Genomic DNA, 14,654 nt, shown 5'->3' with positions numbered 1-14,654 from the left:
TTTGCCTCTTCTGCAATGACGGTGACCTCCTTAGCTTTTCTGCTGCTAAAACCTTTATCGAAAATGAGGCGGCACAATGGCAAAGCAGTAGAGTTGCTGCTTTCCAGCACCAGAGACCCGGGTTCGATCCTGATTACGGGTGCTGTCGGTTTGTAAGTTCTTCCTGTGACTTGTGTGGGTTTCTTCCGAGTGCTCCAGTTTCCTCCCACATTCCAAAGACGTGCAGTTTTATAGGTTAGTTGGCTTCTGTAAATTGTCCCCAGTGCGTAGTGTCGTCGTCGTGGCTATCCGTCGACGTCGAGGATTATGGTCTACATTCCGATGTCAGAACAAATTGCGTAGTGTAGAACTAGTGTGAATGGGTCATTGTTGGTCGGCGTGGACTTAAGGAGGTGGCGCTATAAATTGTGGATGCATTGGTGATCATTTTCCAATGTTCTATAGATTCAGGATCAGTTCCTGTGGATTGGAGGGTAGCTAATGTTGTCCCACTTTTTAAGAAAGAAGGGAGAGAGAAAACGGGAAATTATAGACCAGTTAGTCTGACATCAGTGGTGGGGAAGATGCTGGAGTCAATTATAAAAGACGAAATTGCGGAGCATTTGGATAGTAGTAACAGGATTGTTCCGAGTCAGCATGGATTTACGAAGGGGAAATCATGCTTGACTTATCTTCTGGAATTCTTTGAGGATGTAACCAGGAAAATTGACAGGGGAGAGCCGGTGGATGTGGTGTACCTTGACTTTCAGAAAGCCTTTGACAAGATTCCACATAGGAGATTAGTGGGCAAAATTAGAGCACATGGTATTGGAGGTAGGGTACTGACATGGATAGAAAATTGGTTGACAGACAGAAAGCAAAGAGTGGGGATAAATAGGTCCCTTTCAAAGTGCCATTAGCAAATTTGCAGATGATACAAAGCTGGTGGTAGTGTGAACTGTGGGGAAGATGCTATGAGGTTGCAGGGTGACTTGGACAGGTTGTGTGAGTGGGCGGATGCATGGCAGATGCAGTTTAATGTGGATAAGTGTGAGGTTATCCACTTTGGTGGTAAGAATAGGAAGGCAGAGTATTATCTGAATGGTGTCAAGTTAGGAACAGGGGATGTACAACGAGATCTGGGTGTCCGAGTGCATCAGTCACTGAAAGGAAGCATGCAGGTACAGCAGGCAGTGAAGAAAGCCAATGGAATGTTGGCCTTCATAACAAGAGGAGTTGAGTATAGGAGCAAAGAGGTCCTTCTGCAGTTGTACAGGGCCCTAGTGAGACCACACCTGGAGTACTGTGTGCAGTTTTGGTCTCCAAATTTGAGGAAGGATATTCTTGCTATTGAGGGTGTGCAGTGTAGGTTCACTAAGTTAATTCCCGGAATGGCGGGACTGTCATATGTTGAAAGACTGGAGCGACTAGGCTTGTATACACTGGAATTTAGAAGGATGAGAGGAGATCTTATCGAAACGTACAAGATCATTAAGGGTTTGGACACGTTAGGGGCAGGAAACATGTTCCCAATGTTGGGGGACTCCAGAACAAGGGGTCACAGTTTAAGAATAAGGGGTAGGCCATTTAGAACTGAGATGAGGAAAAAAAAAATCAGTCAGAGAGTTGTGAATCTGTGGAATTCTCTGCCTCAGAAGGCAGTGGAGGCCAATTCTCTGAATGCATTCAAGAGAGAGCTGGATAGAGCTCTTAAGGATAGTGGAGTCAGGGGGTATGGGGAGAAGGCAGGAACGGGGTACTGATTGAGAATGATCAGCCATGATCACATTGAATGGCGGTGCTGGCTCAAAGGGCCGAATGGCCTCCTCCTGCACCTATTGTCTATTGACTTGGTGGGCTGAAGGTCCTGTTTTTGCAATGTATCTCTAAACTAAAAAACTAAATAAAAAAGTTTAAAATTTTTTTAATGAAAGATTACAAAACACTTTTGTAATCTTTAGATTTCACTATTCCAATGCACTAAATGAACCCTGGATTTCATTGCTCCCCCATTTTTGGCTGCATGTTCAACTTACTGGGCCAGAATATCAGAAGTTCAACCCATTCTCTCACATACATTGCAAAAACATATCTTTACTCAAGTTATTGGTATTTTATTTCATATTTTCATATGGCTTGATGCTTGGAGGTCATATGGAGAACCTGGACAATGGCTGCCAAATTATCAAATTCTACGTTTTGAAACGGCAGGCACGGGTTATTGATTGGGGACCATCAGCCATGATCACAATGAATGGCGGTGCTGGCTCGAAGGGCCGAATGGCCTCCTCCTGCACCTATTTTCTGTTTCTATGAAACCAAATATTTAATTTGTGACCGCGCCACCTCCCTCGGATGTCACTCTGATCCCTTTCACTAGCTGACAGGACAGGAGAGGCCAATCCTCAGCATCTTTGGTAACAGCCGGGTCCAATTAGGTGACATTGGAATGGCCCACTTAACCTCATCAGCCTCCTCCTCATAAAACACGCATTCTAGCCAGAGGGGAGAAGGGATGGGTGAGAGAAGCGAGAGAGAAAGTAATGGAGAGAAAGTGGGGTGCCTCCTTGCTACCTGTGTTCCCCTGTCCAGGTTCGAGGAAGACCGAGCCACTGGGAAAGCCTGAGACCACCAGTGTTACAGTGTGTTCGGCCCTGAGCTGCTGGGAGGGAAGTCCTCGACGGCCAGTGCCTCTGAGTGGCTGGGGAAGGCCGGAGATGCCAGTGCCTCTTCCTGTCCATGGACAACGAGGGACTGCAGCCACACACAGAGGCAAAGGCCGAGTGGCTAGGATAACCCAGAGACCGCCAGCACCGTCTCTGCAAGCCCAAAGCTGAGCTGCCTTGATATGCCTGGGACCACCAGGCCTCCTCCTTTGAGACCAGCACTGAGCTGTTGGGACATGCCCGAGATTGCCACTGTGCATGTGCCCTGACGATGAGAGACTCTCGTCACTGTAAATAAAACATGTCACGAGTTTACCCTACTGTGTGGTCACTGCCAAACCCGGCATCGTCCCCGACGCCACAAGTAACAGCGGATGTTTAAGCGCCTCCAATATAAAGCGGCAAAACTGCATTCCACCTCAATTCACTTGGATTTAAAAGTATATCAGTATTACACAAGTACTACCTACCCTGATTTGTGTTGGACCATTCTGAAACTTTAAGCAGCGCACAGATTTCTTGTGGGCACTGACAACTTTTAATGGTGAAGTGGTCACTCGCAAATCATACACATAAATTTTTCCTCTGATGGATCCTACAGCCAACGTTGCTCCATCTGTCATAAAGCCTATTGCAGTCAAAGGGGCCTCAACAGAAATACTTCGTAATATCCTGTGCAAAAGAAATTCAGAAAAGAAAATTAGCATGATAAATCTTGGCTTAAACTCCTTTCTCAGTTCTGTTTTCTGAACGACTGAGTTGATTCAATCACGTGCCATTTCATGTTTTTTTCTTTAAAATCCTTGGATTATTCCATAACTTTTCTATGTAGTAAACCCTCATTAAGATGGATCATGCGAGAACAGGGGGAGGGGATTGTTATTGCCAATTGTCCACTTTACCAAGTGAGGGATTATCATGGTAAGTTGTGGAATCAAAGCGTTGCAGATGATGGTTAATGCACAAAAGGACATAATTTCCTGGAGTAACTCAGTGGGTCAGGCAGCATCTCTGGAGAACATGGATAGGTGACATCAGGTCCCTTCTTCAGACTCATTCAGCTTGCTAAGTTACTCCAGCACTGTGGTTTATGTGACTGTTGTTGCGGCTCACGCTGTAGCCCTTGGCCGGCAACGCTTTCTTCAGGCCGCCGTTACCGATCATCATGGGGCTCCCTCACCCTCTCACCAACTATCGGTTCTTCTAGACACAGTGATGGGAGAAGGAGGCGGCAGCAGCGTGGAAAGCAACGTCCAACAGGAAGAATCACCGGCTAGTGAGAGGGGAGGGAGCTGCATGATGATCGAGTGCGCCCTGTCGGTGGCAGCGGCCTGAAGAAAGCACAGTCCCAGAGGCTACAACGTGAGCCGCATCAACCGGACGGTGCAATGGGTCAAGGGCTCACTGGCACACCCTATGAGCCAGGGATGGCGTTGAAGCCTAGGCTGGAAGTGGCCGGGGATGGCATCTGCAGGTTCATCCGCTACAACTATCACAAGGGGGTCCGTTAAAACAAGGGTTTACTGTAATGGGAAAACTGTTACCACATTCCATGTGCTGTGTAATTGTGCAGAAACTTAGGTGACAGGCCACTCTTGCACCCGTTTTAATGAATATGAAATTTAATTCAAAGGATAAACATCAATAATTTAAAAGGCAGGTATAAAATCAAGCAGCAGGTTGCAAGCTGAAATGAAACCCACTTAAAAAGGCACCAAACTAAATTGCTCAAAAATATTTCCTGAAAATTTTTGACCCTCATTTCAGTTCTTAGCCGAGTACTTAGATTTGCACAAATTTAAAGTAACATAAATTTATAGGAACTATTTAATCCACATGCGTTTGAAATTGTATTTTTATGATGTTGCAGTAATTAAGTTTGAGACAGAAGTAAGTTCTCAGACAATTTGTTTGGTGTTACGGGGAGAGCTTCCCAACACTCACCCTTAAAATAAGTTTTCAAAGGAAATATCTTTCCTGATCCCTGTAACTCTCACCTCAAATTAATGGTTCATCTGAGATAATAATAATAATAATAATAATAATGGTTCATCTGAGATAATAATAATAATAATAATAATAATATATTCCTTTACTCGTCCCACACCGGGGAAATTTACAGTGTTACAGCAGCAAAGTGGACAGCAAGAGAGCAAGAGATCATTCATTATAAATAAAAGATACATAAATTGTCATCAGTTTTCTGTGTGTTCTTAGCTGTTATTGTTGACTGGTCTGCTGGGAGCAGTGCTGGTTGTGCAGTCTCACAGCAGCGGGAAGGAAGGACCTCCTATATCTCTCCTTCACGCACTTGGGGTGAAGGAGTCTGTCACTGAAGGAGCTACTCAGTGCAGTGACAGTGTCCTGCACGGGGTGGGAATCGTTGTCCAGCAGCGATGTTAGCTTTGCCATCATCCTCCTCTCTCCCCCACCTGCACTGAGCCGAGGGGGCAACCCAGGACAGAGCTGGCCTTCCTGACCAGCTTGTCGAGTCTCTTCCCTTCCGCCGCTGAGATGCTGCTGCTCTAGCAGACCACTCCATAAAAGATGCCGATGCAACCACCATGTTGTAGAAGGCCCTTAGGAGTGCCCCCTGCACTCCAAAGGACCCGAGTCTCCTTAGCAGATCAAGTCTGCTTTATACAGATAGAGAATCCTAAAGATTTATGATGCTCGGATAAGGATTGGAGGAATCAGAACTCTAACAGATTAAAGACTGGGTGGGCAGCCAGAAGAGCGGCTGCCTCACAGCACCAGAGACCACAGGTTCAATCCTAACCTTGGTTCTTCTTGTAATCGGACGCGTTTTCTTTGATGATCTGATTTACCCCCACATCCCAGAATGAGCAGGTAGGGTAATGGTCACTGCAAATTTCCCCGAGATTGTCGGTGAGTGGTTGAAATTGTGGGAAGTTGTTTAGAGTGTAGGTCAAATAAAATGGTATTAGTGTAGGATTACTATAAATGGTTGCTTGATGGTCAGCACAGACACAGTGGACCAGGAGGCCTGTTTTGGTGCTGTATCTCGTTATGACTCTAGATTTGTTGATCAGCAGCAACAATTTATATCCAAAATATTTAAACTTTAATTTTACCTCAAAAATAAGACAGTGCAATTCAATAATCTATTAAAAAAACCTCTGAACACAGATTTATTTTGCATATTTTTTGTAGTTCCTCCAGCACTTTTTTTGCTTCTAATGTTTGAATTTTGTGCTTTTTCTCTTTCTCCTGGTGATATATGCTGAGATGCAGCCTCCATGATTGCTGGAAATGAAAAGCTTGTGACCGTTCATTACCCTTCTTCACTTTCACAGAAGATAGGATGTGCCATTCAGCCTATTGTCATGTTACACCATTAAATCAGATCATTGATTTTGTTCTGAACTCTGCAACTTATCTACATGAACCACATACTGCTTGAGTCCCATCATATCCAAAAATGTACCAATCTGTCTTGAATACACCTCATGGTCAAGCCTCCACTGTCCATTTGAAAAGAAAACTCTGAAGATTCATCAGCTTCTGTTGAAACAAATGTTTTCCCATTTGTCTTGAATGGCTGACCACTTATTTGGAGACCACATCCCCGGTTCCAGAATTTCTGCATTTCAATGAGAGCAGTCCACTGGTTCTTGATTCCCTTACTATGTGTAAAATATGCTCTGCATCTACCCAATGTATTCATAATCTTATACACATCTATAAGATCACCTCTCATCCTCCCACGTGTCAAGGAATAAAGTCCTAGCTTGCTCAACCTCTCCTGAATGCTCAGGGCCTCAAGTCCTGGCAACATCCTCTTGCATCTTCTTTCCAGCTAACATCACCTTTCCCATAACAGGGTGACCAAAACTAAAGAATACTCCAACTGTGGTCTCACCAGCACATTGTACAGCTGTAACATAACATCCCAACTTTTATACTCAAATCCCTGACTGAAGGCCAATGTGCCAAAAACATTCTTGACCACGTTTATCTACCTGTGGCGCCACTTTCAAGGAACTATGTACCTGCACTCGTAGATCGCTCTGCCCTATAACATTCCCCAGAGCCCTGCCATTTACTGTGAAGGTCCTGCCTTGGTTAGACTTCCTAAAATGCATCTGCATTAAACTCCATTCCTCTGCCCACACGCCCACCTGATCAAGATCCTGCTGTAACCTTTGATAACAATCTTTGTGGTTTGTACAATACCACTCACTTTAGTACCATCTGCAAAATTACTAATCATGCCTTGTATGTTCTCATCCATTCAGAAATGTTAAACAAAAGCATTTGACAACTCCCCCACCACACCTCATGGGGACTTGAGGATTTGTTCTTAAAAAGACGTCCAAATTTGACATGGATTTTAAATTCCATGCAAACATTCTTCAATTCTCAGTACAGTACTCTTAAATACAGATACATCATCGATTTTCCAGCACCCTTGATACCAGAGCCTATCCATTATGCCGGATCAGAGGTCACATAATAATAATTCAACAATACACCTCTAACCCAGTAATTATACCCCTCCTATGACTCTAAACCACCACGGACTGCTAGAAACTTAAAGAATTTAAAATAAACAAAGAAGAGAACAATTCACTCTTTCGGGACAGAGGCACATGTCCTGAAAGAGCGTTAGCCACATGCAATGCTCTTGTAATGTTGTCCTGGAAAATCGGTGGTGGACCTACATCAGGTTTTACTTGTATTTGCTAATTACAAATTGCAGTGGGCCCATTGCATTTCACATCACTTGTATAACTTACATTTTGCTGGAAGAATCATAGCAGTTTATTTTTTTATCCAAACCAACTGTGGCAAACAACAAGTCATTTACTGGTGAAAAGCACAAGCTGGAAGCTGGTGCCTTATGAGCATTTTCAAACGTATGGTGAACTTGCTGTGTATTAACATCCCAAAGAGTTACAGTCCCACTATCGTGGACACTTCCCAGCAAAGCTTTTTTAAAGATGGAATACTTCAAGTCTTGCACTGGCTGAAAAAGACAAAGAAAAATTAAAAGTTCACTTGTGGAAGAGACAAATATGAGCTCAAGTATCAAAAAATACAGTACAAGACCAATTTTGGTCATCTGACTTCAGTGGTTGGGTAGCCTGACTTCAGTGGTCAGTAGTCCATTAAGGAAAGTCCATTATAAAGGATGAGGTTTCCGAGTACTTATGAAGCACATGATTACATAGGCTGAAGTCAGCATGGTTTCGTGAAGGGGAGATCTTGCCTGACAATCTGTTGGAATTCTTTGAGGAAGTTAATGGTAGGATACACAAAGGATTCAGTGGTTGTTGTCTATTATGATTTTCAGAACGCCTTTGATATGGTGAGGCTGCTAAAGAAGATGGGAGCCCATGGTGTTAGAGTGATGATACTGGCATGTATTGGAAGTTGTCTGAATGGCAGAAAGCCAAGACTGGGAATAGGAGGGGCTTTTTCTGGTTGGCTGCCAGTGACTCGTGGCCACTGCTGGATCGGTGCTGGGCCTCCATATGAATTCCACGTTCATATTAATGGAAGTCTGCAGAAGGACTAGGAAAGGTTGGTAGAGTGGACAAAAAAGTGGAAGATGGAATACAGCAGTGCAAAGTGCAAGCTCATGCACTTTGGTAGTAGGAATAAAGATGTAACTATTTTCAAAAAGGGGAGAGGATTCAGAAATCAGAGGTGCAAAAGGTCTTGGGAGTGCTGGTGCAGGATTCCCAAAAGGTTCATTTTGAAGTCGAATCGGTAGTAAGGAAGGCAAATGCCTTTATTTTGTTAGGGCTAGAATACAAAAACAGGGATGTGATGCTGAAGCTTGATAAGGCACTGGTCAGACCACATTTGGAGTATTATGAGCAGTTTTGGGCCCCATGTCTGAGGAAGGATGTGCTGGCATTGGAGTGTTTTTAAGGTGGAGATTGACAGATACTTGATTGGTACAGATGTCAAGCGTTATGGGGAGAAGGCAAGAGAACGCGGTTGAGAGGGAAAGATAGATCGGTTATGATTGAAAGGCGAAGCAGACTCAATGGACTGAATAGCCTACTTCTGTTGTCATGAAATGAAAATTTCCAAATTAACCACTGATAGAAACAACGTTAAACTGTTTTGTTGGGACAAAACAATACTTCTTAAATCAGAAATTAAATCTGAAGAGAAATAGTCTTTTGCTACATTCTTAATCTGGCTAATTTAACAAGCATTCTACGTTATACAATTGTCAAGTAATTATTTAGGGAACAAAGGATAAATACTGCAACAGTTCCAATTTACTGATAGATTTTCCTGCAGATTTCAAGCATTTTTGTTGGAAACAAGTAAGAGATGAATATGTAGGAACTGCAGCTGCTGGTTACAAATAAACACAAAATACCAGAGTAACTTGTCACTAGATAAAGGTAAAAGTGTTTAAACTTGAACAGAGCTATTCTGGTACTTATTTATTTATAAGGGTGTGGAGAAACAGAAAGCTCAGCTGAATTCATTTTTGTATTTGATTAAGCAATATTTATCTTTTGGACTTGAGTAAATGACAACATATAAATAATAATGTCCAAAAATGCTGCTGTCAGAAATGTAGGTTGCAGTATTCACTATTGTAAGGAGAGCAATCAGAAGAATCTAACTCTCTTTCCTCACCTCTGCACAATATATTAATGGAGGACAATGGACTTGAAGAGTAGAAACAAATAATCCTTTATGAGATAGAAATGAAAACACAGTTCACTTTTTCATAACAGGCCAGCATCAACTGAAAAATATACGGTACTGGAGTAACTCAGCAGGTCAGCCAGCATCTCTGATGAACATATAGAGGTGAGTTTCACAGAGTGCTGGAGTAACCCAGCTGGTCAGGTATCATCGCTGGAGATCATGGATGGGTGACGTCTCAGACGGTTGGATTAACTCACCTCAGTGGATAGAGGTGAGGGGAGGGGTTGATGCACAGATGATTTGACAAAGGCCATAGATGAAAAGACTAAAGGTGTGAGATAAGGAAAGAGTTGCAAATTGTGAAACCAGCAGAAGGAATGTAGGTGGAAGGGAAGCATAGATGGGGAACAAGGAAAAGATGGGGGGGGGGGGAGAAGTGATGGGCAAAAAAATGGTGGGGAGAAAATTTGGAGAATTAAATATTAATTTTTATTGCATTGTAACCACTTTGTGTCTGTTTTATGTAAACCAGCATCTGACAATAGACAATAGGTGCAGGAGTAGGCCATTTTGCCCTTCGAGCCAGCACCGCCATTCAATGTGATCATGGCTGATCATTCAATCAGTACCCTGTTCCTGCCTTCTCCCCATACCCCCAGACTCTGCTATCTTTAAGTCTGCTATCTGCAGCTCCATTGTTTCAGCATAAACTGTTCTTACCAAACAAACTCTTAATTTATGCAAAAAACTCAATGCTGACGCAATTATATCCCTCTGGAATGAGCAGTGGCAAATAAATTTTAAAGTAAAGATCCACTCGATGACAAGGAATTTTTACATGGGACCAGAGGAAATGAACAAGGTCCTAGACGTGTACTTTGCACCAGAATTCCACAAGACATGGCTGAGATAAAGGAGGCTGGTGCTGATTTACTGGGGCATGCTGATTTTAAGATGGTGTTGTGCGCATTGCAAAACATCGAGGTGGTAAAAAGGATATTACAGTGAGTGAGATCTTGACATATATTTATATCGATCTTTTATGTGGCAGGGTTGGTTCAGAAAACTGTCAATAAAATATATGGATTCTCAGTATGGATTCTCAGAATTACTAAATGAATGCACAGAGCGAAAAACAGCAGAGGCTATTTCAAAATTTCAGTACAATTCTGGTCACCACATTTCACCAAGGAAGTAAAGCCCCTCAAATGGATTTCAAGTATTGACAAGGGATATGATGAAGAATCTGGGAGCAAAAGCAAAATATGGCAGGTGTTGTAATTATGAAATGAAAATGCTAGAAAAGCTCAGGACAGGTGGTGACTGTTGAGGAAGAGATTTCACATTTCAGGTGAAAATTAACTCTATTGCTCACTTCACATTTACTGCTTGCAGCATGTAATGCTTTTGTTCTGGAGACTCTCTAAAGCCTACCACATTAATAAGTTGAAAGGTATGTAAAATCTAGATGGTTCCAGACAGGGATTTTTTGGCAGAGGTATCCAAGAATTTTGGACCTGGTGTTTATGGTGGTGGTGTCTAGGATGAGAGACATAGATTTAGTGATTTGCAAATGGCCCAGGAGTGACATTTATTCTCCTCCGACATGAAGTGACGATGCACTCTACTGGGCTTGGTTGATGCAGATTCAAGAAGGATATGGGCCAAATGCAGGCAGGTGAGACTTGTATAGTTGGGACATGTTGGCCAGTGCGGGCAAGTTGGGCTGAAAGGCCTGTTTCAACACTGTATCACTCTATGACTATGTATTTTCACTTGAGTGGGTAAATGCTTACAGATAAAACAAAATTGTAGGTCTACAGAACAAAAAAAAGAGGAGACTGCAACACAATGATTCATTCTTCCACCACTACTGATTGGAGTAAATTTTAGTATCATGGTTACAATGTAGGTTCCATTTTAATGAAAAATTCATTAAAATGAATTCATAACAATGATTTTTAATAATTTTTAATAATTCTTGATTTTTAATAATTCAGCCAAATCCATTTAGAACGGAGATGAGGAAGAACTTTTTCAGTCAGAGAGTGGTGAAGGTGTGGAATTCTCTGCCTCAGAAGGCAGTGGAGGCCAGTTCGTTGGATGCTTTCAAGAGAGAGCTGGATAGAGCTCTTAAGGATAGCGGAGTGAGGGGGTATGGAGAAGGCAGGAACGGGGTACTGATTGAGAGTGATCAGCCATGATCGCATTGAATGGCGGTGCTGGCTCGAAGGGCTGAATGGCCTACTCCTACACCTATTGTCTATTGTCTAAATTATAATAATGTGCTAAATGAGTAAACTGATGCCCAATTCTAAAGTTAGACTGAATTTCAGTTAAACATTTGAAAACAAATGGATGACCAACTGAAACCATGTACCAAAGTTAGTTCCTTAAGGAAGCAAGCCCAACAACGCCACTACTTCCTTAGAAAATTGAAATGGTAGGGAGATGTCAGAGATGGTCCAAGTGAATTTGAGTGCAGGATGGAAATTAGTGGTGAAGCTGATGAAGTCAGTGAGTTCTGCATGGGTGCAGGAGGTAGCAGAGGTAGAGTTGGTGATAGGGCCAGTGTACGCCTGGAACAGGGATTGTTCGACGTACCCTACAAAGAGGCAGGCTGGGGCCTATGCGAGTGCCCATTGCTACGCCTTGGATTTGTGGGAGGTAGTTGAGGGTAAGGACCAGCTCTGCTAGGCAGAGGAGAGTATTGGTAGATGGAAATTTGCTGGTTCTGCAGTCGAGAAAGAAGGAGGGCTGTAAGACCTTCCTGGTGGGGGATGGAGGTGTAGAGTGCCTGGACATCCATAATAAAGAGAGGGAGTGGGGGCCTGGAAAACAGAGGAAATTGAGGAGATGAAGGGCGTGTGAGGTGTCTTGGACATAGGTAGGGAGGGATTGGACCGGGGGGATAGGAAGGAGTCAAGGTATGTTGAAATTAATTCGGTGGGACATGAACAAGCAGAAACAATGGGTCTGCCAGGGCAGGTCTGTTTGTGTATTTTGGGGAGAAGATAAAATCGAGCCGTGCGGGGCTGGGGAACGATAAGGTTGGAGGTTTTAGAGGGCAGAGAGCCGGAAGTGATGAAATCAGTAATGGTGTTTGAGATTAAAGCCTGGTGCTCATCTGTGGGGTCATGGTCCAAGGATAAGTAGGAGGAGGTGTCTGAGAGTTGTCGCCTGGCCTCAGTCCGATAGAGGTCAGTGCATCCGACTACCACGGCACCTCCCTTGTCGGCGGGTTTGATTATCCAGTCGGGGTTGCTGCAGAGTGAGCAGAGGGCTGTACGTTCACGAGGGGGGGGGGGGGGGGAAGAGGTTAGAGTGAGTCAGGGGAGTGGAAAATTTGAGGTGGTTGATGTCCTGCCAGCAGTTGGAAATGAAAAGGTCTAAAAAAGGTAGAGGGCTATCCAGGGGAGTCCGTTGGAGATGGGAGAAGGGTTCATCACTGGGTGGTGAGGACTCCTTCCCACAGAAAAAGGCCCGGAGGCGGAGGCGACGGAAGAAGAGCTCTACATCGTGGTGGTCCCGGAACTTGTTAAGGTGGGGGCAGAGGGGGGCAAAGGTGAGGCCTCTGTTGAGGATACACCATTCGGAATCAGTAAGGGGGAATAGTCAACACATGGCATATCTTGACATATCTGTTGTGTCGCTGCAAGTAAGAATTTTGTTGTTCCCCTTTTCGGACATTTGACACTAAAACACTTGACTCTTGAACTAAATTAGTCTCACGTACTTTCCATGTAAACCGAAAAATTTGAATAGTTCACCAATTATCTGTGAAATTCCATATTTAGAATTAACAGTACAGAATTATGGCTGTAGCGTTTGAAAAATGATGCAGCCCTGCCTATCACGCAAACCAACTTCCCTTCCATTTACTCCATTTACACCACACGCTGCCTCGGCAAGGCCAGCAGCATAATCAAGGACGAGTCGCACCTTGGCCACTCCCTCTGCTCCCCTCTCCTAAAAGGTACAGAAAGTGTGAAAACGCACTTCCATATTCAGGGACAGTTTCTTCCCAGCTATTATCAGGCAACTGAACCATCCATCCTACCACAACTAGAGAGCAGTCCTGAACTGCTATCCACCTCACTGGTGTCCATCGGACTACCTTGATCGGACTTTACTGGCTTTACCTTGCACTAATCGTAATTCCCTTGTCGTATACTCTAAACGACTTGATTGTAATCAAGAATTGTCTTTCTGCTGACTGATTAGCACACAATAAAAACTTTTCACTGTATGTCGGTACATGTGACAATAAATTAAAGTAAGTAAAATGAATCTGAAGAATATAATAATAGTAATAATAACTTTATTTATATAGCACTTTTCACTGCTGCACCACAGAGAGCATACTGACTATGTGTGGTATCTCAGCTGCACGGCAGCGGACAGGAAAGCTCTTCAGCGGGTCGTCTGCAGAGCACAGAGGATCATTGGGACACAGCTGCCAGCCCTGGAGGACATCTACAACGCACGCTACCTCAGAAAAGCCACCAGCATCTACAAGGACTCCACACACCCGTGCCACCGTCTGTTTGAACTACTTCCATCTGGCAGACGGTACAAGGCCTTCTACGCCCGCACATCCAGACTAAGGAACAGCTTTATCCCTAGAGCTATAGCTGCTCTGAATCGGTCATGCTGAGAGCCCGCCATGATCTGTCTCTGCCCCCAGGGTCATCTGGCACAACTGACCCCTGCATGAACCTTTTTTCACTTTACCTTGTTCCCCCCTTTTTCTTTTTCCTCCCCCCCCCCCCCTTCCAGTTGTTTAGATGTTCGCCATGATTTATTTAAATATTTGATTTGATAGCATCGATATGGAAGCGACAATCAAAATCTCGTTGTACTTGTACAATGACAATAAAGGATATTGTATTGTATTATATTCATGCAATTGTATGCAGCCCAAAGTGCTTTCCACAAAAACAAACACATGTCTAAACAAAAATACAATTTAAAACAGTAAAGACATTGGCTGTTGATCGCACACAAAACACAGATTTATATAAAAATACAAAATGTAAAATTCAGAGTGTAAAAAGACAAACGAAGTAAAATCAGTTAAAAACTTGATTAAACAGATATGTTTTTAACTTCTGTTTAAAAATGTCAACTGAGTGGGCGTCTTTCATAGCCCTGGGTAGGGAATTCCACAGCTTGTGGGCGTAGTTGAGAAAGGCCACTTCACCATTTTTGTATTGCTGCGGCGTTGAGTGGTTAAACAGGCCAGAATCAGCAGACCCGAACGCTCGAGTAGGGGCAGACGGAAGGAGGGACTCTAAGATCCTAAGCCATTTAGGGCTAAGTCGACAATGAGGAGGACTTTGTAGTCTATTCTTGATCTTACAC

At 43.5% G+C, this 14,654-nt stretch overlaps 1 protein-coding gene across 2 annotated transcripts in view; it reads right to left on the bottom strand.

The window, feature by feature from the left end:
* Positions 1 to 14,654, bottom strand: part of nedd1 (NEDD1 gamma-tubulin ring complex targeting factor) — a 68,789-nt gene that overhangs the window by 26,937 nt on the left and 27,198 nt on the right. For both annotated transcript variants that reach the window (XM_078420059.1, XM_078420058.1), the window contains exons 6-7: positions 7,406 to 7,635; positions 3,116 to 3,317 (exon numbers count right to left, since the gene is read on the bottom strand). In XM_078420059.1, coding sequence (XP_078276185.1) covers positions 3,116 to 3,317; positions 7,406 to 7,635 — 432 coding nt within the window. The remainder of the gene's footprint in view (positions 1 to 3,115; positions 3,318 to 7,405; positions 7,636 to 14,654) is intronic.

Source organism: Rhinoraja longicauda, chromosome 23 (assembly GCF_053455715.1).
Source record: "Rhinoraja longicauda isolate Sanriku21f chromosome 23, sRhiLon1.1, whole genome shotgun sequence".
NCBI lineage: Eukaryota > Metazoa > Chordata > Chondrichthyes > Rajiformes > Arhynchobatidae > Rhinoraja > Rhinoraja longicauda.
This window is presented reverse-complemented; position numbering and strand designations above follow the sequence as displayed.